Source organism: Neoarius graeffei, chromosome 24, assembly GCF_027579695.1.
Source record: "Neoarius graeffei isolate fNeoGra1 chromosome 24, fNeoGra1.pri, whole genome shotgun sequence".
Classification (NCBI taxonomy): domain Eukaryota; kingdom Metazoa; phylum Chordata; class Actinopteri; order Siluriformes; family Ariidae; genus Neoarius; species Neoarius graeffei.
In genome coordinates, this window is record NC_083592.1 from 49,506,889 (window position 1) to 49,533,291 (window position 26,403).

General features: G+C 42.4%; 1 protein-coding gene across 1 annotated transcript in view; it reads right to left on the reverse strand.

The window, feature by feature from the left end:
- Window positions 1-26,403, reverse strand: part of ppil2 (peptidylprolyl isomerase (cyclophilin)-like 2) — a 166,461-nt gene that overhangs the window by 67,402 nt on the left and 72,656 nt on the right. Inside the window, exons 11-12 of the mRNA XM_060907425.1 lie at window positions 18,863-18,938; window positions 16,212-16,318 (exon numbers count right to left, since the gene is read on the reverse strand). Coding sequence (XP_060763408.1) covers window positions 16,212-16,318; window positions 18,863-18,938 — 183 coding nt within the window. The remainder of the gene's footprint in view (window positions 1-16,211; window positions 16,319-18,862; window positions 18,939-26,403) is intronic.

Consider the following 26,403-nt stretch of genomic DNA (forward strand, 5'->3'; position numbering starts at 1 on the left):
TTTCCGGAACGTTTCTGTCACACTTTCGAGCTGATTCGCGTTCGTATTTTCCTTTTCTTTTCCGCTGGCGGGAGAGCCGAGTCCGCCATGTTTGCCCAGGCCGACTTGTTTTGCTTCAAAGTAAGTTTAAGACGCCTCATGGTGGTCATGTGATATCGTTGCTCACTTGCTTCGGCGATCTCCGGAATCGTAAAATGTGGGACGCTTTTTATCTCGGCAAAATATTTAAATATAGGATACACGGTGTGTGTGTAGCAGCGAAACATCTCGAAACTCCAACAGCAATAGAAATAGAACATTTTTGCCCAGAATTCAACTTTGCAGTCAGAACCTTGAACCATATTTATTAGCGACTCGACCGAAAATGTGATTTTTCCCTGTGCCGTACCAGTCAACTTTCAGACACATTCAAACACTGAGTAACATCAACAGTAAAACTGTCAGACATTTTAATCTTAAAACAACTGATTTCTAGGCATCATAATGATATCAAAAAGCGTCCTGCTGTGATTTTTCACTGTGGAATCACCTAAAAATCCAAAATCAAGCAGTTTTTGCGATTGCCGCTGCCACCCAGCAGTTCCCGACCACATTTTATTTTCCTTAATAGTAGAAATGTGCAGCTTCCTGGTTTTTTTTTTTAGGCTGTTATTTCTGGGAGACGCTTCAGGTCAATAAAGTCCCACACCAGCAGACTGACAAACAGCTTCTTCCCATGGGCCATCAGGACTGCCAACAACAACGGACACATACACTCTCTCACAAACGGACTCACATAACACCTCCACCCCAACAACCAACAAATCTACCTCCACTTCTTGTTTTAGCACCTTATATTTATTGCCTTTTATCTGCTAATTGCACATTTTGTGTCTCAATTTTGAGAGACTATACTTAACTCCCTGACGTTTTATTCCCTGAAGTTTTTATTGTATATTCTGTGTCTCTTATGTACATTTTATTTTTCTGGTGTATGGTGGCTCTGTGGGAGCACCCTCAATTTCGTTGTATCCCCCGGTACAATGACAATAAAGATTATTCTATTCTATTCTGGATGGTTCATTTTGTTTTTTAAACAGGTTCCTCCCCCCCGTTATTAATTTGGTCACCTGCCTATTCCCACAAACTGTCCATCTCTACCAGCGCTCGAAACTAACGGTGTCCCGATGTCCCGGGGACCATAAAAAATGTCATCGGGACACAAAATTATTATATCTGGGACAATCCCGGGACAATGGAAAAAAATAGATCTAGAAAAAAAGTTCTACATTAATATTATTTACAAAGCCGTAACACATACGTAGACATTCACCTAATTTGTCAATTTTAATTTTAAAACGTTAACAGCGAAAAATACATAGTAGCTACACTTTCGATGCACCTGCATCCGTAGGCTACAGAGCAGCGCATTCTGTTCTAGAATCTTCGGCCGGTGTCCGCATTATATGGACTTGGAATGGAATTGCTAGCGCACACGCTGCGCCGACTCTTGCCAGAACAAAAATGCTGAAGTGGTTGAAGCGGACCGACCGCGGGGAAGAAACTGAAAGCCCAGACATAACGTCTCCGGGACCTTCAGGATCCAAAGTGTCATCGCCTGGTCTGCAGGCAACGCGAGCAACTGAATGAACTTAATGAACACTGTTAGACACGTTATAAAATACAACAGGAATGATGTGGATGATATTGACGGAAGATACCGTTCAACAGAATAAGTGAGTTTTCTTGGTGTCTTTCTAGTTCAGAAAGTTTAGTCAGTCAGCAGCACAACTAGGCTCGGACCTGGCACTATGCTGATGTTGCTAACATTTGCACCCACATTTTGGCAGCGAAAGTTCATAAAATGGATAACGGAAAGTTCATAAAAATCGGTAACGGAAAGTTCATAAAAATGGGTAACGGTAACGGATAACGGAAAGTTCATAAAAATGGATAACGGTCTCATCTCATTATCTCTAGCCGCTTTATCCTGTTCTACAGGGTCGCAGGCAAGCTGGAGCCTATCCCAGCTGACTACGGGCGAAAGGCGGGGTACACCCTGGACAAGTCGCCAGGTCATCACAGGGCTATGGATAACGGTAATGGTGAAAATGATAAGTTGGCCTTATAAGTGCCAACAGATATTCAAGGTATAAGTAGATGAAATGAACATAAAAGGGGTCTTATTTTCAACTAAAGTGTACTGCATAGGGAGTTGAAACATTTTCTGAATGAGCGAGTTGGCCCCTTTAAATAAACGGGTATCTATTCATACAGTGAGATCGCCAAAGTTTAATAAACTGAAAATGCAATAATTTTGAAGTAGATGATGTATAGGACATGTGTCGCTTGTGTCTTGTGACTTATTGTAAAAATGATATAAAGGGTTCAAAATCGCATAGTTACAAATATAATAGTAACTTCATATGATAGTATTAACCACTGGTTATTTCAGAGAGGAAAAAAATGGGGACACTATTGCTTCCATTCGGGACAATACAACACAGAATTCGGGACCACTGGGGGACACAAAGAAAAAAAGTTAATTTCGAGCCCTGATCTCTACGACGGCTATGAACCAGAAGAGTGAAGGATAGCACCTCCTTCCTCCAAGACGCATGAAGCCACGTTCATGCTCCATCGCAGAGCAGTGTAAAACACTCAGACCAAAGTGCTAGCTACACTCTTTCGCATACGTGATGTCCAATCATAGATGTCCATGATTGGACAGCGTTAGTGTGATTGACAGGAGAGGGAGGACGCCGTCCCTCCCACTCATACCCCTTTCCCACCAAATCAGTTCCAGGGCTGGTTCGGGGCCAGTGCTGGTGCTGGTTCACAACTCGTTCAACTTGCGAGCCAGCTGAGAACCAGTTTGCTTTTCCATAGCTCGCGGTGCTAAGAGAAGCCATGTCATTACATCACTGTATACGTCAGTTACGTCGCTACGTTTGCATAAACCTTGGTGCGAATATCAAAGCAAAAACAACACGGAAGAAGCAGCAGCAGCAACAACAATAATGGATGACTTCGCGTTTGTACAGCTGCTGCTTCTCGTCGCTTAAAAATGGCGATCTTTCGCGGTCTTGTTATTGTTGTTGGTCTTAACAACTCCGCCCCCCCCACTGACGTAAGCGGTTCTTTCCTCTGGCCCAGCAGAGAGTTGGTGCTAGCCTGGAACCGGTTTTTCTGGCCCCAGAGCCAGTTCTTTGTCAGTGGAAACAGAAAACCCGGTTCCAAACTAAGCACTGGCCCCGAACCAGCCCTGGAACTGCTTTGGTGGAAAAGGGGCATCAGACAGCTATTTGGCTCACTTGGACTTCCAGCTACAGATGGCTGTGGTATTCAGAGGATTGTAACTTGTGATCACCAGATGATAAAAATCACCTAAAGAATTTATCATGTTTTTTTTTTAATGGTAAATTACGAGCAAGGGGGGGGGGGGGGAAAAAATGCAGACTCCACAAGTCTCTGATAAATGTGAAACTGTAATGCACTTTTCAGACGGTCTCGTAAAGATTCAGCTGTAATCTGGAAATTTCAACATGTGAATACCTTCAAAAGCTTGATAGTTGTAGCGCCAATACAAACGGGAGTGGAGCTATTTATTTATGAAGATAAGAGAGATGGGTTGCAAGAGGAAACATGAAACCAAACCAAATCAGCATTATGGATTTCCAATAACGGCGTGTTTATTTAGTCTGACGGTCACGCTGATGTCCTGATAAAAGCTGGAATTTAGAAACCAGCAGAGAAATGATGTAAAGAGTCATAAGACAGTGGACACGCCCACTTACACAACTCTCCAAAGAACTCCGTGAACCTGTCGGAGGTCCTGATTAAATCCGTTCAACCAAAATAACGCCCCTGGATAAGACAAATTGATTCCAAACGAGACGCTATGAAAATCCGTAAAGCCGTTGGAATTACCCGAGACCCACGATGCTGTAAAACACACCGCTCCCCGACAACCTCAACCATAAACCGAGTCGTTTAAATGATTATCGAGTCCCAGGTATCACAGCTTCTCCATTTCTGTCCCTCATCTCCTTCCCTCTCCAAAAGGGCTCTTTATCACCAGTTAATAAAACACTTTTATGCCTAAGAACAGCCAGTCACTGAGTGAATTCCAATTAAAAGTTTGCGCAAGGGAGTAATGAATTAATCGGAGTTTTAATCTTCCTGCTTCGTAAACACAAATCAAATCAATCATGAGAATTTATGGCAAAAAATTACAAGCTGTTTGGGGGGGAAAAAACCTTTAATTTGCAGGCTTTAATGTGAAACTGCAGGAACACCACCTGCTCACTGATATAAAATATAACTGGGAAGAAGAAAGAAAGAAAAAAAAATCAGCGGAAAAACAAAAGGTTAGAGGAGTCAAAAATAAACGCTGAGCCACAAATAGAAAATCTAAGAGATCGGGGGAGTGGAGGTGGACCTCGGGGAGGAGTAAAGGGGACAAAACAAGAGAGAGGGAGGATGAAGGAAAGAGAGGAGGGACGTTTTCTTATCGCACGTTTTCTTCGTCCTGATTTGACAAGAATGCAGCCAATGAAGGGAGGCGAAAACAGCATCTAGTTACTGCGGCCAAGACTGCAGAGGGCTGTCTCTATGCCTGCCAGGCAGCTTTACCTCAGCCACAGCAACACACACACACGGGTTGTGGTAGTTTTCATAATCAAAGGCAGGAAGCAAGACAGACAGAGACAGAAAAAGGAAATAAGATCACTTGTACCGTACATTTTGGTGTGATAATAAATCTTATGAGTGAGCTTTCTCTCTCTCTCTCTCTCTCTCTCACACACACACACACACACACACACACACAAAATGTATGACTAAAGGCATTATGTAAATAATAAAACACTCAAGAGCAGGGGTGGGCAATTATTTATTCCATGGGGCCACATGAGAAACAGAAAATTCTGTGGAGGGCCGGACCATAAGGCTGAACTAAATTCTGCGTAATATTAATTGCATTTCTTTATATAAAGCAGTAAATAACATGTTTTTACAAGCTGCTAAGACTGGTAAAAGCCCGGTCCCACTGGCCGATGGACAAAAAACGTATGCAAAAAGGACACAGCGGACGAGCAAAATTTCGGGGGTGGCTCTATCCGTTTTCATCCGCTCCAGAAATGGACAAAATTGGCGAAAACGGAACAGAAAAGAACGGACGTGGGTAGTATATAGCGGGGATGTTAAACGCATGTTCATAGGAAGCCTAGCGGATGAAAGCGGATGACAGCTCCGAAGGGGTTACCGGTGATAACTGAGAAGCGGACGCATAGCAGAAAGAGCGGATGCATAGCGGATGAAGGGGATGCATCACGTACGCCTAACGGACACAAAGGGGATGTTGCGCGGATGTATATCGGATGCAGACCGTTCACTGCGCTAGGTGTCCTTCTACATACTTTAGACATACTCCAGACATCCTAAATATACGAGATACATCCCAGATATAAACGCTTTGTCCGTTTTGAATACTTTATATACGAGATGCATACGCTTACATCCTTTCTAGTTCCGTGCTACTAACGATGAATAGACGTTTCATGTACCTTATCTTTCCTCCCTCTTTCCGTTTTCAGCTGCAGCGGATGTGAGTTGCGAGGATGCCCAGAGGATGCAGAGAGGATACAGCAGACGTTTAACGGATGATGACGGACATGGAACGTTTGTTGCTCGTATATGTCGCGGATTTACATCGTACACGGCGGAAAGTTCATCCGTTCTAAAAGTTTTGTGCAGCTCAAAACTTTTTGCGCGGATGAAATCACAGTGGACGGATGCTCGATGGATAGAGCGTATGAAGCACGTATGCAATGAGTACACAACGGATGCATAGCGTTTTCCAACGGATGGCAAAGATTTTTTTACGTTTTACATCCTCTTTGCATCCATAAGTGCAGTGGGACTGGGCCTTAAGAGTATGGGGAAAAAACGAGGTTGCCTTACAAAAAATAAATGTCATTTATTCAATCAAATTTCTCAAAACAATGCTTAACAAAATGTGAACGTTTGTACCATTTTTTTTCAGTCACATTCACCCCAAAACACAATAAAGACATCACAGTATTGTCTTTCTACTCCGAATATCAAGCAAGATGCGTCATATTATAATAATGATGCCCACATTTGTAGTCTAATCACCTCATTTGGTGTTTTTTATTTGTTCGGTGAGAGAAATCTAGTCTCTGTCGGTCTTTGAGTGCATCAGAGTCAGGTTGAATGTCTGAGGTGGAGATGCGAAGCACAGCTGACACATGATCATCAGTCGATTCGGTGTAGGAATCAGATCTACAGATCGGCTCGGGCTCCGGCGCCTGCTGGTGACGTCACACTATGTGATTGGCTGGACCGTTTGAAGGATGACGTACCATACAAGTTTGTGGTTGGTCTGGACAAATTACAGAAGTAGGATTTTATGTCATGTTCATGTCACGCGCGTTGCGTTTTTGTTGAACACAACTTCAAAATAAAAGCAATGCGCATTCAGTCCATGCATGAGGTAAAATTAGAAAATACGTTTATTTTGTAATTTCTAATTAACCTTACGCGGGCCGGTCAGAATGAACCAAAGGGCCGGATGCGGCCCGCGGGCCGGAAAATGCCCAGGTCTGCTCAAGAGTGTACTGTTTTTTTTTTTTTTAAAGATTTTTTTTGGGCTTTTTTCACCTTTATTGGATAGGACAGTGTAGAGACAGGAAATGAGCGGGAGAGAGAGATGGGGAGGGAATCGGGAAATGACCTCGGGTCGGAATCGAACCCAGGTCCCCGGATTTATGGTATGGCGCCTTATCCACCTGAGCCACGACGCCCCCAAGAGTGTACTGTTACAGGAAAATAATCAATGACGAGGAGCTGTGATAAACTTAGTTATTTTTCAATAATACTCCCTCAATAATATTCTTACATCACAGCAATATGCCATTGATTAGTTATTTCTTTAATAATAATAATAATAATCCGAGACCATTAATGACGGCGTCGCTCACTCTGGTCCAGAAGGAACGATCCAAAGTGGGCCACCTTGCGCAATAAATGCTGCAAGCTATACGTACTATATACAAGCTATATATAGAAGCTTAAAGAGTCCATAACTTCATTAATAATTATAATGAAGCAAATCTGTGTAGAAGTTCGATGCACCCTAGGTCCCCCTACCTTCACGCCAGAAAGAATCAAAAATCGGTGAAGAATTGACGGAGAAGAAGCGATTTGTGTGGAAACTGCTCATTAGGGATTGATTAATTACTCCATATCTTCATTATTAATTGCATTTATGCATATTTAGGTAGAAGCTATGTATATGCACCCCAGGCAGACTGACCTTCCTGCCAAAAAGAATAAAAATCGGTGAAGAATTGAGAGAGAGAAGAAAAAGCGATTTTCATGGAATCTGGACGACGGACAACACACGATGGGATAAACTCGTTAACCGGTCAGCCGGACGAGCCAATAAAAAAAAAAAAAAAAAAAAAAAGATTAGAAGAATAAGAAGCATTGGACTTTTTATCTTTTTACAGCTACTGTACATTTCAGGTTGTGGAACATTCCCGAGACAAGCTCCTTCCTCTTGTCGCTTATGTTACAGCAGGTACAAAAACAGTCCTTCCCTCACTGGCCTTTCCTTTTCTTTTTTGAAAGTCAATAAGTCAAAAAATATTTCAGCTTGCCATGTTATCGAGAAACTGCAAAAACAGGACATTTCCTCTTCTGAAGACTTTCCTGTGGCGGAAAACCTCACGATCCTCTTGGAGACTCCTTCCAAAAAAAAAAATCTGCAGTCGCCTCACAGCAAGAAGGTCTGGGTTCGAGCCCAGCAGCCAACGAGGGCCTTTCTGTGCGGAGTTTGCATGTTCTCCCCGTGTCCACGTGGGTTTCCTCCGGGTGCTCCGGTTTCCCCCACAGTCCAAAGACATGCAGGTTAGGTTAACTGGTGACTCTAAATTGAGCGTAGGTGTGAATGTGAGTGTGAATGGTTGTCTGTGTCTATGTGTCAGCCCTGTGATGACCTGGCGACTTGTCCAGGGTGTACCCCGCCTTTCACCCGTAGTCAGCTGGGATAGGCTCCAGCTTGCCTGCGACCCTGTAGAACAGGATACGCGACGACAGATAACAGATAGATGGATCTCCTTACAAAGACATCACCATCAGGGCTTTCCCCAAAGTGTGGATACTCGCCGCTCCGCCATGCTGTGCGACGTCACACCAAAAAAACCCAAACAGTACCATAAATTGAACAATGAAAAATTTCCACACCTGAATATCTCCTGTTCCCTTCTGAAAATGAATAATAACTATAAAAACAGGAAGATATTGTAATAGGTCTAGACAGCTAGACTACCCTGGGACTCAACCCAGAAGTGAAAATACAGGGTTTCGCTGCGTGCACTGACTGCCGTTCGCAACCGCACATAAAACTACGTTCTAGGCGCTGGTCGCTAGATGGCACTGTTGTGTGATTTGACCTCAATTCTGTTCCTGGCATCCTGGAAATGAATAATGAAGAGACGTACGATGAAGTGAAGTGTTTTCATTTCAAATCTAATTTTGCCCCTTGCACATTTGTCAAGGTTTATTAAAAAAAAAAAAAAAGGGGAAAAAACCCCCAGCAAATTTAAAGGAACAGTCCACCGTACTTCCATAATGAAATATGCTCTTATCTGAATTGAGACGAGCTGCTCCGTACCTGTCTGAGCTTTGCGCGACCTCCCAGGCAGTCAGACGCAGTCAGACGCGCTGTCACTCCTGTTAGCAATGTAGCTAGGCTCAGTATGGCCAATGGTATTTTTTGGGGCTGTAGTTAGATGCGACCAAACTCTTCCGCGTTTTTCCTGTTTACATAGGTTTATATGACCAGTGATATGAAACAAGTTCAGTTACACAAATTGAAACGTAGCGATTTTCTATGCTATGGAAAGTCCGCACTATAATGACAGGCGTACTAACACCTTCTGCAGCGCATCGATACGGAGCTCAGATATCAATGCGCTGCCGAAGCGCGCAGAAGGTGTTAGTACGCCTGTCATTATAGTGCGGATTTTCCATAGCATAGAAAATCGCTACGTTTCAATTTGTGTAACCGAACTTGTTTCATATCACTGGTCATATAAACCTATGTAAACAGGAAAAACGCGGAAGAGTTTGGTCGCATCTAACTACAGCCCCAAAAAATACCATTGGCTATACTGAGCCTAGCTACATTGCTAACAGGAGTGACAGCGCGTCTGACTGACTGGGAGGTCGCGCAAAGCTCGGAGAGGTACGGAGCAGCTCGTCTCAATTCAGATAAGAGCATATTTCATTATGGAAGTACGGTGGACTGTTCCTTTAATAATGTTGAATTGTGCCTAAATCAGCCTGAAATGCCACCAGAATGCACCATTTCAAGTCTTTAAATTTCAAAATCCAGACCGGGCCAGCTCTAATGAGCCGTACGCCGCATCAGTAGCACCGCTCTGATATTTTTTTTCTGGGGAAAGCCCTGAGCATGCTTCTTCTCTGTTAAATAACACCACCACCACCTCATTTAATCCACTGAGGTGGATAAACAGAGCGTCCGCCAGACGATTCCCTGTAAATCAGCTGTTGCTATAGAAACCATAACATATCAGAATGAGCAGATTAATATAAACCCGAGATCGAGGAAACAAACGTCAACACCTTCTGACCAGTCAGAGCTGAGAAGTCAACAGCGCTGCGGTGTTTTGATCACGCTTTGGTTTGTCTTAAAACAGCAGCAGCCTGTTTCGGTTGGAACATGATGGCTGTCAAGCCTGTGTATAAATCTCACACACTCCTGTACACAGCACAGTCACTGTGGGACACTGCAGTGGTGCTCAGAACAAGGCCGCGTGGAACATAACTCCTCCGAGGAAGCTTTCCATCTCGCCACAAGATACAAATTAAACATCCAGAAGGATGCACGAGTACACGAGACAGACGACATGCTATACGACGTGAATAGGTCTATAGCTGTGCACGTACAGGACCAGTCACAAGACTGGACACACCTTCGAATTCAACGTTTTTGCTTTATTTTTATGAATTAAAAGACACTTCATGTTTTAAAGTGTCTAGGTTCTCATTACCTACTTGTTCGGTTCTTGATATAATACTATAATAAGATTTATTTATAAGATTATCAAAAGTCTTATAAATTCTTGCCAGCATTTCTCAGGAGAACAGCATTAATTTTACAGCATGGATAGCGATAACGACAGTGTTCACAGCGAAAGTGAGTTTTACTACCCTGAGGAAGACGAAATAAAAGAAAACATTTCAGGAGAAAGCTAAAAACCTCTAACTTGCTAACGCCGAGCAGAAACATGGCTGAATCCTGAATGGCTCAATTTTGTATAAATAGGGGACTACATAGGCGGCAAAATGTAGTTGTTTTCCTGCCATGGAAGTGCACTTGTATACTGAGGAGGAAGCCGTTTGCATTACAGCCGTGAATGAGGATTCAAAATGGCGGCTCGGCTCGGTTTCCCCTTTCGGGTGCTCTCGTTTTCTGTTAGAATTTGGTAAAGAAAAAAATGCATATGTTATTTACCAGCTTAAGGTCGGTCCATATGGTGAAATACTGTGACCTCGGCCCAGAAGGCCTCGCTCAGTACTTTCAAGACCGCGGTCACGGTATATCACGATATCACGACTGTTCTACAATGTAGAAAATGCAAAATACAGAAAATCCTATGAATAAAGAGGGGTGTCCAAACTTTTGACTGGTACTGTACATTAATATATAACTGAGAAAAAGACAGCATGCTTTTACGTAAAGGCTCGCTAACTCTGAAAACAAGAACAAACTGTCGGGAATATCAATATTTAACTCAGAAATTATCTGTGAACAACTTTCTACAATTAAAACAAACTGTTATTATAAGAAGCCGGCAGAGTCTTCTATATCTATATCCCCTGCCCTATACAAGTTGGTAAACTCGTATACCAAGTTTCAAGATATTATTTGTCACACACTTCAAGTTCTGCTGCAGGAAACCAACCCTACGTCTTTACACGGACCTCAGCAGCTCATGGCATAAACCCGCCGGACCTTTGGTCCAGACGAGCTAAAAATGAACATTTCTCACATTTCTTAGTATCAAAAGGCACATATACATTACTTAAAGGAGAACTGAAGTCATTTTTAAACTTGCTTTATTTCTTAATTAACGTGTTATTCAATTACGTTTTCGGTTTTAGTAACTTTATATCGTGACTCGTATTGGCAACTAATTGCAATTAAATATTATACTTATCGGCCTGTTCGGTTTTTAGCCGTGTTGAATTTAGTTCGTTTGGTCCACGGCAGGCGTCGCTTATCCGCGCGATCTTCACGAGACTTGTGCGAGACTTCAAAAAGTCAAGCATCAGCGCCGCCATTTTGAAAACTGTTTTCCAAACGAAGTATTGCACAAAAACGAGTTTAAATGACGATTACTGCCGACTTTTTTTCAAACTTTCCTGATTGCTATCAAAATGAACAAAACTTCCGGCTTGATTACATCAGCGTTCGAAAGACGGCGCTCGCGTCTTTTGACAACGTTGGCGGATTTCGGTCACTCTGGATTTCCGCTGTACGTTTTACTTCCGTCCTACAACGTCTCGCACAGGTCTCGACGAATCTCGTTTACGGCCATTGCTTTGACATACGGACCGATATATTACAGAGCGTATTTCAAACACTCGTAACTTGCTCTAGCAGTGACAAAATAGCGATCAAAAATGCGTTCCGATATTTAATAAAATGAGATAAATAGAATTTTGATAATAAAAATAAAAAAATTGCCTTCAGTTCTCCTTTAAATCAACACATATACCAACTTTCAAGACCGTACCACTTACAGTTTTCAAGTTCTTCTCCGGAAACAAAACCTACCCCTAAGACTAACCCGAGAAACTACATCTAAAACTGTTTCCATGGAAACATGAAAAAAATCTTTCAAATTTCTCAGTATGAAAAGGCACATCTACATCACCTTGTTAACATGTATACCAAGTTTCAAATCCGTATCATGAATAGTTTTGGATATTTGCTCCGGAAACCAACGTTGCTCTTAGAAACCAAGTCAAAATCTATTTTTTTTAATGTAAAAATTTGAAAAATACTTTTTCCCTTCAAAAATCCAAAATAGCAAAAGGCACCAGTTCACATGTTGCTTGATATGTATACAAAGTTTCATGAAGATATCTTCAGTCGTTTTAAAAGATATGGCCCAGGAAACAAAAACGTGACCGGACAGACGGAACCCGTTTCTATATCCCTCGCCAAACTTCATTTGGGCGGAGGATAACTAGCATCAACTGCTAGCTGGACTTTGGTAGGATTGGACATAAATGAGAAATATTCTATCCACATTCACTGGATATGAGCAATCGTGTGCTCTAGTTGGCTACTCTACTACTAGGATATCAGCTCATATACCGTGAGTAAAGAAAAACAAAATGGCGGCGCGTGTTGCTGAACCAACCGAGGACGAAATAAAAACTCTACTCGAAAACAATCAAAACCGCCCCAAAAAAGCAACAAAATATGGAAAGAAAGTATTAGATGGTAAGAACGCATTTTTTTTTTTAAGAATCATCACATTTTTCACAAATTATTCCGGTCATTTTGCCCGTTTGTCTACATTCTTCATCTTTCAGCATTAAAATGTGTTTAATTTTTTTTAGACTGGTTCAAAAGCTCAAAGAAGTTTGAAAATTACAGAACTGAAATGCCTCAGGAAGAATTAAATGTCTAAAGCTATTCTATACCTCGACAGCAAGACGGCACTTTCGACAAAAAAACAACACCAAAGTCAATTCGTGCAGCCATTGACGGGTTAAGAAGTCTGCTTGAGCGGAAATTATTTTGGAGGTTTTGTTTAAAGTTTTTATTTATCGAATTTGCGAAAAAAAAAAAAAGCTCCGTTTCTCAAAATCTAGTGAATGTGGATAGAATAAAACCGATATTCCACTCAATCTTCTTGTACATGCTGCATAGCGATCAGCTCTCGTATGACTCGATTTCGTGGAATAATTGTGAAACATCAACATCGCGTCACAACTCATGAACGTGGCGTCTTCAAGAATCCGTCCAAAGTAGCGAATAAAACAAAAAACAAAACAAAGATATTCATGATGAATCTCATAAATCTAGTCGAGAACAAGACCGTAGTAAAAGTAGCATAAGCAGATCTACCACATATTTATAAATTCCTTGAGTTTCTCATATTTTACAGACATCAGCGGTGTGTCCAAACTTTCGACTGGTACCGCACTATAATCTCAACGCATTTTTGAAAAAGTTTTATGTCCCCATTAGCATTTCTTTGCATCATTTGGAAACTTTTTTTTGTTTTTGTCCACTGAAACACAGCTACGAGATGAAAGTAATTAGACTGCGCGCGCGCGCACACACACACACACACACACACACACACACGAGTTACCAGAAACAGCAAGCTGCCAATTTACACACTTCCCAAAGCTGATGATTTGCACATTAATACAGATGAAGAATTGAACCGTGGAAAAACAACAGACTCTTTATAAAACCGGTGAGAGGATTAGAAACTCCGAGGTCAGCCGTGACAACACTGAACACACACACAGATCGGGGAGGGTTTATATTTACACACCGTGATGTTAAAGGAACTCATTCCCTGTTCTGAAAGTGATGGAGCTGGATCAAATGACGCTTCGTGGACGACGGCCGTCACGTCCCTGTGTTTTTCACCACCACAAAGCCAAACACTACCATTTTACACGAACCTCTTGTTACTGAACCACAACACAACAGCACCTACAGAAACAACCGGCAATAAGTTTACAGCCCAAAATATCCACTGCAAACGTTCTGCTCTTGATTACTGTCCTTCCTGAATCAGCGTTCTGTCTGTCAGTCAGTCAGTGTGAAGACGCGCTGCGAAGTGAGACGCACGTTTGTTCGCATCAGCGCTAATGACACAGTTCCTGTTTAATTAGCTGTAATGTGAACATATTTAATTTAATTAATTATCTTCAAAACCAGTCGGAGTACTCATGCCGCTTGATAAGAGTGGTCCTGAAAGTGACTCTTTTACGCCATTGCCGTGGTGATAAACTGGCACCGCCCCCTCGTTAGTGTAACAGGGTTATTAGAGTACAAATTAATCTACACAACATCTGCCACCAGCGTTTGGTCTCTGAGTCAGACTCGGGCTCGTTCACTCGGAGTGTGGAGAGAGAGAGAGAGAGAGAGAGAGAGAGAGAGGATACAAAGAAAGGAGAAAGAAGCACAGAGAGGAAGAAGGAAAGCACTTGAGAAAAGATACAAGCAGAGAAAGAGAGAAATACGAGAAACCATACAAAAAGAGGGACAGTGAGAAAGAGACAGAAAAAAAAACAGGGAAAGACACAAAAAGAAAGATGTAGAAAGACAATAAGACAGAAGAGAGAAACAGAGAAAGAAAGTCAGTGAGGAAGAGACAGAGTGAGAGATAAAAGACAAGCAGAGAGAGAAAGAAGGAAAGAGATCAAGAATGAGATACAAGAGGATGGAGAGATACAAGAAAAGATACAAGCAGAGAGAAAAAAAACGAGAAACCATACAAGGAGGGACACAGAGAGGAGAGAGAGAGAGACAGACAGTCACAAAGAAAGATGTAGAAAGACAGCGAGACAGAAAGGGAGAAACAGAAAGTCAGCAAGAAAGAGAAAAGTCAAAGAAAGAAACAAAAAGACGGTCAAAGATAAAAAGAGAAACAGCGAGACAGACAGACAAACAAGGAAAGGAGAAAGAAGCAGCGAGAGGAAGAGGGAAAGAGATCAAGAAAAGATACAAGAAGAAGAGATACGAATATATGAGAAACTATACAAGGAGGGAAACGGAAAACAGAGAGAAAGAGAGACACACAGAGACAGAGAAAGAGACAGTCAAAGAGAGCAAGACAGAAAGAGAGAACTGGAAAAAGACAAAGGCAGCAAGAAAGCGAGAGACAGAGAAAGACAGTCAGAGAGATGATAAGAGAAAGTCAGAAAGAAAGAGAAACAGTCATAGATAAAAGAAGAGAAGCAGAGAGAGAGAGAACTTTTAAGAACTACACTGTAAAAGATTCAATGATACAATAAGAGAAAGACAGAGAAAGAAGGATAGAGGACAGACAGATACAGAGGGAGACTCAGGCAGTGAGTGTGACAGAAAGACAGATGGACAGATTGTACGTGTCAAAAAATAAGCAGCGTATAAAGAGCTGATGCTTCAATAAAACTCACTGACGTCGACGCGCGTGAGAGAGAGAGAGAGAGAGAGAGAGAGAGAGAGAGCGCACCTAGGAAAGCCACCAAAACCAATTTCACACTCTGAATGCTATTCAAATTGTTGGAAGAGTTACATATTCAGATGATTTTACTTTTAATCACCAAACTTTACTCAGCTGAGGAACTTAAATGACATCATTAGGAATCATTTCAGTATTTCATTTTATGAGCGACCTGTGGTGAATGTGACGACCCTGGAGTCTCATAAGGCAGTGGGTAAGCCTCAGGAGTATGTGCATGTAAAATAAAAAAAAATAAAAAAAATTATATATGAGTGATTCCACGCTTATGGGTACTGAAATGGGGACATGAACTTATTTTTAAAAATTCACCTAAAACCATTTCTTTTTTTACCATCAGGTCACAAAACGTAATCTTTAATGAATGATATGTTAAAAGATAACTTTAATTTTCTGAGATGTAATAAAAACATATTTATATGCCAAAGTCAGAACGTAACAGAAGTGTTGTGGACATATATATTCTCAATTTTAACAATGTAGAATTCCTTTTTGAAACATAGGAAGGTGATGTTTTAGCAAATATAATTAATAAACATGTGTAGTAGAATAAACATACACATTCTTTCAATAAGATTAACATGGTATAGAGCGAGACTGTAATTAATTTGTAACAGACGCGAGATGGACAATCGTAACAGAAGTAATGGAACAGACATCATTTTGGAACTCATAGGCTTGACTTTGGCATATAAATATGTTTTTATTACATCTCAGAAAATTAAAGTTATCTTTTAACATATCATTCATTAAAGATTACATGTTTTGTGACCTGATGGTAAAAAAAAGAAATGGTTTTAGGTGAATAAGTTCATGTCCCCATTTCAGTACCCATAAGCGTGGAATCACTCATATATATATATATATATATATATATATATATATATATATATATATATATATGCGCGCACACACCTTATCACAGTGCAGCTCCAGGTTCAAGTCTCCTTTGTTGGTGTGGAGACGGATGTAGCCTTTCTTCTTCACATACTGGTAGCGCACCATGTCATCTGCAATAGCCTCTGAACACACACACACAAGGAAAACAGGAATCTATCATTCTTCAGTCACACAAAACTCACACCTCACCTCATCTCATTATCTCTAGCCGCTTTATCCTGTTCTACAGGGTCGCAGGCGAGCTGGAGCCTATCCCAGCTGACTACGGGCGAAAGGCGGGGTACACCCTGGACAAGTCGCCAGGTCATCACAGGGCTGACACACAGACAACCATTCACACTCACATTCACACCTACGGTCAATTTAGAGTCACCAGTTAACCTAACCTGCATGTCTTTGGACTGTGGGGGAAACCGGAGCACCCGGAGGAAACCCACGCGGACACGGGGAGAACATGCAAACTCCACACAGAAAGGCCCTCGCCGGCCACGGGGCTCGAACCCGGACCTTCTTGCTGTGAGGCGACAGCGCTAACCACTACATCACCGTGCCGCCCAAAATTCACACAATTTTCATAATTAAAAAAATTTAAAAATTATCTATAAAAAAAAAACACCAAAAAAATAAAAAATTTGAACAAAACAGAGTTTGTATTGAGTGGTAAAAATTATTTTTTAAAAAATTTATTAGGCTATATCAACAATAATTCAGAACAATATCAATATCATACCATCACCTGGCCCAGACTACACTTGCACACATTTGTACATTTACAGTGGTGCTTGAAAGTTTGTGAACCCTTTAGAATTTTCTACATTTCTGCATAAATATGACCTAAAACATCATCAGATTTTCACACAAGTCCTAAAAGTAGATAAAGAGAACCCAGTTAAACAAATGAGACACAAATATTATACTTGGTCATTTATTTATTGAGTAAAATGATCCAATGTTACATATCTGCGAGTGGCAAAAGTATGTGAACCTTTGCTTTCAGTATCTGGTGTGACCCCCTTGTGCAGCAATAACTGCAACTAAACGTTTGCGGTAACTGTTGATCAGTCCTGCACACCGGCTTGGAGGAATTTTAGCCCATTCCTCCGTACAGAACAGCTTCAACTCTGGGATGTTGGTGGGTTTCCTCACATGAACTGCTCGCTTCAGGTCCTTCCACAACATTTCCATTGGATTAAGGTCAGGACTTTGACTTGGCCATTCCAAAACATTAACTTTATTCTTCTTTAACCATTCTTTGGTAGAACGACTTGTGTGCTTAGGGTCGTTGTCTTGCTGCATGACCCACCTTCTCTTGAGATTCAGTTCATGGACAGATGTCCTGACATTTTCCTATAGAATTTGCTGGTATAATTCAGAATTCATTGTTCCATCAATGATGGTAAGCCGGCCTGGCCCAGATGCAGCAAAACAGGCCCAAACCATGATACTACCACCACCATGTTTCACAGATGGGATAAGGTTCTTATGCTGGAATGCAGTGTTTTCCTTTCTCCAAACATAACGCTTCTCATTTAAACCAAAAAGTTCTATTTTGGTCTCATCCGTCCACAAAGCAACATTTTTCCAATAACCTTCTGGCTTGTCCACGTGACCTTTAGCAAACTGCAGGCGAGCAGCAATGTTTTTTTTGGAGAGCAGTGGCTTTCTCCTTGTAACCCTGCCATGCACACCATTGTTGTTCAGTGTTCTCCTGATGGTGGACTCATGAACATTAACATTAGCCAATGTGAGAGAGGCCTTCAGTTGCTTATAAGTTACCCTGGGGTCCTTTGTGACCTCGACGACTATTACACGCCTTGCTCTTGGAGTGATCTTTGTTGGTCGACCACTCCTGGGGAGGGGAACAATGGTCTTGAATTTCCTCTATTCGTACACAATCTGTCTGACTGTGGATTGGTGGAGTCCAAACTCTTTAGAGATGGTTTTGTAACCTTTTCCAGCCTGATGAGCATCAACAACGCTTTTTCTGAGGTCCTCAGAAATCTCCTTTGTTCGTGCCGTGATACGCTTCCTCAAACATGTGTTGTGAAGATCAGACTTGGATAGATCCCTGTTCTTTAAATAAAACAGGGTGCCCACTCACACCTGATTGTTATCCCATTGATTGAAAGACGTGACTAATTTCACCTTCAAATTAACTGCTAATCCTAGAGGTTCACATATTTTGCCACTCACAGATATGTAATACTGGATCATTTTCCTCAATAAATAAATGACCAAGTATAATATTTTTGTCTCATTTGTTTAACTGGGTTCTCTTGATCTACTTTTAGGACCTGTGTGAAAATCTGATGATGTTTTAGGTCATATTTATGCAGAAATATCGAAAAAATTCTAAAGGGCTCACAAACTTTCAAGCACCACTGTATTTGAAATTATAAACACCGGACAGCATTTTGAAACTTCTTTGCATTTATATTTCATGAGCCAGCTGTGACTCTGGGGCTGCTTTGTGCAAAACAAGATTTTATGGCGTTTAATGACAAACCCAACTTGCTCCTGCTGGGGAAGTCATTTTAGCAACAGAAATTTGTACAAACATCCCCCGAGTAAATGGGAGCGGTTTGTTTTTCTCCAGAAACAGAACGATATAACGGTGTAAAAGCTGGGAAGTAAAGATGGGAGTGTTTACTGTGTGAGCGTCGTACCTGCTTCGTGTGTGGTGGCTGGAGTCATGGAAGTGGAAGTGAAGGAAGCAGACACCCGACCTGTGGAGTAATGAGCCTAAAAAAACCAAACACAAACAAACACACACGATGATGGTGAGGTTCCTCAGTGTTCCATCCAAATTGCACTCTGATTACACCTTAGACCTTCAATACTTTCATTTAAACAAACAGAGTTGAACAGCAGGAACAGTGGGAGCAGGAAAGGAAAGGAAAGGAAGTGTGTGGGATGTTCTGAACATTACCACACAAAAACTATTCGATCTACACTCTAGTACACAAGCAGCATGATGGAAACTCCCTCATCGAATAAATCTCATTTCCAGTCTTCAACAGCCCGGTTAGACCGAACCTCTTCCTGTTCTTGGGTGACAAGAAGTAAAACATGATGTGACCTTCTGCTGGAGCTCATCCACCTCAGGTTTCAAATGTTCTGTGAGATGCTTTTCTGTTTAGCACGGTCGTCAAGAGCGATTATTTGAGTTACTACATTAAAGGAACAGTCCACCGTACTTCCATAATGAAATATGCTCTTATCTGAATTGAGACGAGCTGCTCCGTACCTCTCCGAGCTTTGCGCGACCTCCCAGTCAGTCAGACGCAGTCAGACGCGCTGTCACTCCTGTTAGCAATGTAGCTAGGCTCAGTATGGCCAATGGTATTTTTTGGGGCTGTAGTTAGATGCGACCAAACTCTTCCGCGTTTTTCCTGTTTACATAGGTTTATATGACCAGTGATATGAAACAAGTTCAGTTACACAAATTGAAACGTAGCGATTTTTCTATGCTATGGAAAGTCCGCACAGGGATGTGATTTGGGGCTGGTGAAATTATCTGAAAATTTTAGCCGGGGGTCTGGGAGCCGCAGGCCCCCAGCTGGTCCAGGGCAGCACCCTGGTGGGGGGACAAGGGGGGAAGCCCCCCGAAGCTCCTGGGTTTTGGGGTTTTCTGACTTAAAAATTGTACTAAAATGGCAAGCAAACACACAAGAAAAAACTTGTCATGATTAACAAATTCAAGCCAATTTAATGGTCAACATGCAACTCTGACACACACACACACACACTCTCGCTCACTCTCTCTCTCGCTCTCTCACGCACGCACGCTCGCGCTCGCTCTCTCTCGCTCACTCGCGCGCGCGCGCTCTCTCTCTCGCTCTCACTCGATTTGCATCTTTACGCTCGATCACGGAGGCTGCCATCTTTCAACTCTGTTTGAAGCGAGCTTACGTACAGCTATCTAACAAGCGCGTTCATTGGTTGTTACAGAGCGATGGGCCAATCACGCACCTCGTTTCATCTCAATGACGGAATTGCGTAAATGACGTAATTACGTCAATGAGATAAAACGAGGTACATGATTGGCCCATCGCTCTGTAACAACCAATGAATGCGCTTGCTTCAAACAAAGAGTTGAAAGATGGCAGCCTCCGTGATCGAGGCGTAAAGATGCAAATCCGAGGCTGCCATCTTTCAAACAAAGTCGGAACGAATAGGATACGAATGTGGATTTGAGGGAAAAATCGGAAGCTTTTTTTTTTTCAAGTTTTGAGGTGAAAAAAGCGGAATTCCGCGAATTCGCGGAAAAATCACATCCCTGTCCGCACTATAATGACAGGCGTACTAACACCTTCTGCGCGCTTTGGCAGCGCATTGATACGGAGCTCAGATATCAATGCGCTGTCGAAGCGCGCAGAAGGTGTTAGTACGCCTGTCATTATAGTGCGGATTTTCCATAGCACAGAAAATCGCTACGTTTCAATTTGTGTAACTGAACTTGTTTCATATCACTGGTCATATAAACCTATGTAAACAAGAAAAACGCGGAAGAGTTTGGTCGCATCTAACTACAGCCCCAAAAAATACCATTGGCCATACTGAGCCTAGCTACATTGCTAACAGGAGTGACAGCGCGTCTGACTGCGTCTGACTGACTGGGAGGTCGCGCAAAGCTCGGACAGGTACGGAGCAGCTCGTCTCAATTCAGATAAGAGCATATTTCATTATGGAAGTACGGTGGACTGTTCCTTTAAGCCATGGCCTAATGGTTAGAGAAGCAGCTTTGGGACCAAAAGGTTGCCGGGTCGATTCCCTGGACCAGCAGGAATGGCTGAAGTGCCCTTGAGCAAGGCACCTAACCCCCAATTGCTCCCCAGGCTGCTCTGGGTATGCTGTACGTCGCTCTGGATAAGAGCATCTGCTCAATGCCTGGAATGTAAATGGTCATTTATCGCCCGTTAAACGCCGATACTGATTTCTCTCCAGCTGCATGACGTTGTGCCACTGCCGCATGACTGACTGACCGGGTAACTGCATAAAGTGGTCAGTGAGCATCGATGAGACATGGGTTGTAAACTTTATAGTTCAGGCTAATGGACACGTCCAAGCTTTCTCAGCTCCATCTGTTATTTTAACAGCCAATTCATGAGGCGTATGTGGCTTCTGCAGAGAAGATGGAGGAGTCCTTTAGAGAAGGCATGTCAATTTACCGTACATTTAAAAAAAAATAAATAAATAAATAAGACACCTTTTTTCATTTATTCCTCCTTGAATACAGAACCTGTTTTGTGAACGATGGCTTCAACGATCTATACCTGCTACCTGAAGACGAGAGCATCACACACGCCGAGACAAAACTAGCTGCACTTATTTCCAAACTACTTGCTCCATATTAGGTTATGACCTTTCGTAGGACCCCGTCTCAGAAGGCAGAACTCGCACCGTGGCATCTCAGCCAAGCCGTTTCTGGAGCAGCGAGCCGGAGCCAGAGATTCAAGCCCCTGAACCGGCCAATTAAAGCAACAGCTTGGTGAAGAGGCTGAGCTTGCAGAGTTAATCTAGCTGAAAGAACGTGGGCAGATGTGCCAGAACCAGAGCTAATCTAAGAGTGAGGGAAGCAAGGCCAATGTACTGCACCTACACACACACACACACACACACACACTACACACTCCGGCTCACGATGAGTCATGTTCAGGGTAGGGCACGCTTCTGAAATGCAGTGCTCTTTTTCACCTTGTCACTTTTAACATGGCATGACACACTGACTGATGTGTCACACTTGTGCTGCCGTCATTTCTTCACTGGCTGCGCGTGTGTGTGTGTGTGTGTGTGTAAGACTTGTTGCAAATTAGGAGAGGTGGTATCTTCTGCTCCAGTTGCTGTGTGATGGTGGCAGTGTCCAAGAGGCATGATTCACCTCAGAATGTGCACGCGCGCACACAGTGTCTGTAGGAGATTCAGCAAACCTCACAGGCCTAAATTAAAAGATGCTCCAAGCAGAAAGGAACTCTGCTGGGCTTGAACCCAGAACCTTCTTGCTGTGAAGCGACAGTGCTAACCACTACACCACCGTGCTGCAGGACTGGAACCCAATGTGGTCTTCTGTTTCTGTCGCATGCCGAGATGCTTTTCTGCTCACCGCGGTTGTAAAGAGTGATTATACACGAGTTACTAGATCCTTCCTGGCCAAAAAGCTCAAACCAGTCTGTCCATTTTCCTCTGACCTCTCTTATCAACAAGTTTCCACCCACAGAACTGCATCTCACTCAGCTCAGTGTTTTTTGCGCCATTCTGTGTAAACTCTAGAGACTGTTTGTGTGTGAAAACCCTCAGGAGATCAGCAGTTTCTGAAATACTCTAATCCAGTGGTTCTCAACCGGGGGGGGGGGGCGCGCCCCCACTCCAGGGGGGTCGCGAGTAGGCTTCATGTATGGAGGAAAAAAAAAATCTGGGGCTAACAGGCTATAGTAGCTAAGCAGATGCAACACATTTACCCATGTCAAAATGCAGGACATTGGACTATTACATACAAACCAATACTATTATAAAATCTATCATCAATCTATCGTAAAATCTTGTGTGTAGGTTATTTTAAGCCCGTGACGCGAACATGACGCAACGTCACGTGAGTGAGTCTGCATACCGTGGCCACCGTGTGAGTGCTTGCCACACACACACTAGTCTGGTTTCTTGCCGAGTTAACTCGTGCCGACTCTCGCTAGTCTACTATCATCAATCCATCGATACAGCGCAAAACCCAAACAGTCTTTTTAAAGACTACTACCCCACACTGTATTTTTGCTTTCCCCATTTCAGCTCTACCCAAATAATTTGTTGTTTTTGTTGTTTTCTTACTGCTAGTCTACTATGGATAATGCTACTACTGCTGCTACTACTACTACTACTAATAATAATAATAATGATAATAATAATAAGAATAATCTAGCCCAGGGCTGGCTGGCTGGCTGGCTGGCTATCTATCTATCTATCTATCTATCTATCTATCTATCGGTCGATATAAGGTGCTGTAGGTCAGGTGGCGTCACTGCGGGTGAGTGTGTTTGGGGGGGGGGTGGGGGCGGGGCGAGAAGAGGGGCCCCCAACTGCAATGAACCAGCTTTGGTGGGGCCCAGGTTGCAAAAGGTTGAGAACCCCTGCTCTAATCAAACCAGTCCGTCTGGCTCAAACCGACACCCATGCCACGGCGAGAGAAAGTCACACTTTGAGATCGCAATTTTTCTTGTTCTGATGTTTAAACGTCGTGAACATTCAAATATGAATATTAGATTCTCATATTGTTGACAATTACAGTGACGTGAGCCAATCATGGGCGTCTGTGAGCTCATGGATACAGAAGTAGGAGGATAGCGCTTTCCTTCGAGTGCATTATACAGCCCCCTAATGTTGTATAAGCATGTGATGACCTTTGCTCTCCCTGGTTGGGAGTGGTCATGTGATGGGGGACCTATCCCGTGGGTGGGGGGGATTTTGACATGATACGTACCGGAAGGAATATTAAATTCTTTTGCCAGTTGCTCAAGACGACAGAAAACAGCAAAGACAATGAAAAGATTTGAGGAAAAATAAAAGAGACACAGTAGTATAAAATAAAATACTGTAGAAACGTCAATGTGGAAATATAAATCTAAATAAAATGAAAACCGAATTAAAGAAAAAAAAAAAAGTTTCCGCTCACTAGCCTCTCTTCTTTCGAAAGAAAGTAGTTTAAACAAATTTAAAAAAAAAAAAAAAAAAGCAGCTTGTCAAACTACTGACTTTAGTTTTGCTTCTGACACTTGCAACTCCTTTCATGAACATTAAACATCTTTTCACAGAAAATGTCACCAGATCAACAATTAAACGGATTTTAAAAAGTGGTCTTCTGTACGAGTCCCTGTCCAAGTCCCTTCTGACCAATCAGAATCGAGAATTCAACAGCATTATAGACCCTTCCCGCATGACGTCACCGCGCCGCGAGATTTCGGTAGTCGTCATATTGGAAGACCAAGTACACATCTATGCAAGTACATACATACATAAAACGAACTACACCTGAAATGTAGCCAGGGCCGGTTCTGCCCTAATCTGGACCCGGGTGCAACATCGCGCAACCCCCCCCAGCCATTCCAAGGTGACTTCCGTGACGAAAGCTACTCAAATTTGGTTGAAGTCAATCTATGGCCCATAAATTCCAGAACAAATTTAAAAATGTTATGCATTTATTTCATGGCCATTATACAGCTCCTTAGTATAGCCAACATTTTTTTCATTTCTAACTACATTTTCATACAAAAAAAAAAAACAGGAGAAAAATGTGACTTCCGTGACAGCTACATCCTCAAAAATATTGACTGAAGAAATGTTTTATCCAGTTCGTAGCCTTCTGGGAGAGATGTACCATTTGTCTCACACAGTATACCAGGGGGAAGTCTAGAGATTCCTAAATTAAGCAAGCCATCATAAATTAGTAAATTGCTGACCTTGGAGAGCACTGGGAGTCTGTGACTTCCGTGACCGAAAAAAATGTGACTTCTGTGACCGAAAAAAATGTGACTTCCGTGACGAGTACCTCCACCAGTATGAAACAAAGTGCAAAAGTTGTATCTATTTATTATTATTTATTTTTAAACTCCCACATAACAATGCACAGAATAAAGTGGTCCTTAGTTCAACTTGGTGAACAAAGTTTTCCAAAATGTTATCAGCTGCAGATCCTTCGGTTTGTATGCAAGATAAAATGTCATTTTGTATGCAAGATAAAATGCATTGGCATCTTTGGAGGGTGCTCCAAGGGGTGTGTCTTCCATCGTCATGGTAACAGTACTGGAGTGACCTATCCCTGTGATTTTTCATATATATTAACTTCAGATATACATCTTTGTAATGAGCTGCAGTTTTTAAACACCTGGTGAGATTTGAAAAAATGACTATGATGTGTAGGTTAGCTTGGAATGGCTGCCCCCCCCAAAAAAAACAAAAAAAACAAAAACACACCAGTCTAAATCAGGACAACCAGTGTTCGAACTACGGGGGTACTCGGGGGATCCGAGATCCCCTGAAACAGACATGAGATCCCTTGAAAACATGATTTGGGAAATGTTGGGGGGTCTCTAAAATATTGGCAAAATGATGTTTATTGGCATAGCAATCGTGTGTAACGGGAAGCATTTGCATATCCGAAGTGTTGTTTTTACATCAAAGATAAAATAAACCGATATGACAACGACCGCTGCTGCCAGGTTGGTTGTTGAGTAGCCTGAATGTTTTTTTTTTTTTGTTCTTGCGTGTGGTATCATTGTTGACGCGAGGTTGTTTTTTGAACATGCCAATGCGGACACGATTTCCCCTGATGAGTTATGACTTCAGACGCGATGCGTGTGTGGAGGTGTGGAGTCCGCGTGATATGTGCGTAAGATAGGCTTCTCATGTGTTTGGAGATCCGCGCTCTGAGACGAGCGCAAGCACCCCCCAGGGAAAAAAAGGGACCCCACGAAAATATCGGCATAGTTCGAACACTGAGGACAACCATCACATAACTATTTTAGATCAACTATTTTAACTAAATGGGCGATAATAATTAAGCCTGCAGGCAGCCACGGCGGGCTGCCTCAGAAAAGTAACCATTTGTCCTACCTTAAAACTCGTTTTGCTTTTTCTGCCTCCTTTTTTGTATTTTCGACCCTGCGTTTATTTTCTTTCCTTTTCTGAAAACCCGATTTGTGTCCAGACATTTTGTTCTGCTACCAACGAACTAACTCGTCAGGTCTCGTCTCTTGAGTCCGCGATGAAGGGCAACAATTGAGACATTTTTACAAACAACCAATAAACAGCCAATAGGGAGGTTGCAACGTTCAGGCTCTCCTTTGCTCACAGACACTCAGTAATGCACTTATTCTCTGTCTCCTGGCAGAAAGCTCCTTGGTTTGCTCCCCTTGTGTCTCAATCACAGCTGGTATTCTGTAGAACGACTTCTTTTCACCTTTCCCATCAGCTTTGTTGGAACACCCTAACACAGCACAAAAGTTTACCATTGTAGGTTTATGATGAATCAAGTGCCTCGTGGGTTTAAATTCCGCGCGCTGCCGTTATTTCCCCCTGATCACGAGTTTGTTGGTCTTCCAATATGGCGCAGGGTTTGTTTACTTCCGGTTTCCGGTGACGTCAGTGGGAAGGGTCTATGGAGCACTTGCATACTTACTTACAAGCAAAAGCGAGGCTGCAGAGCCGGCCTGTTGACGAAGCT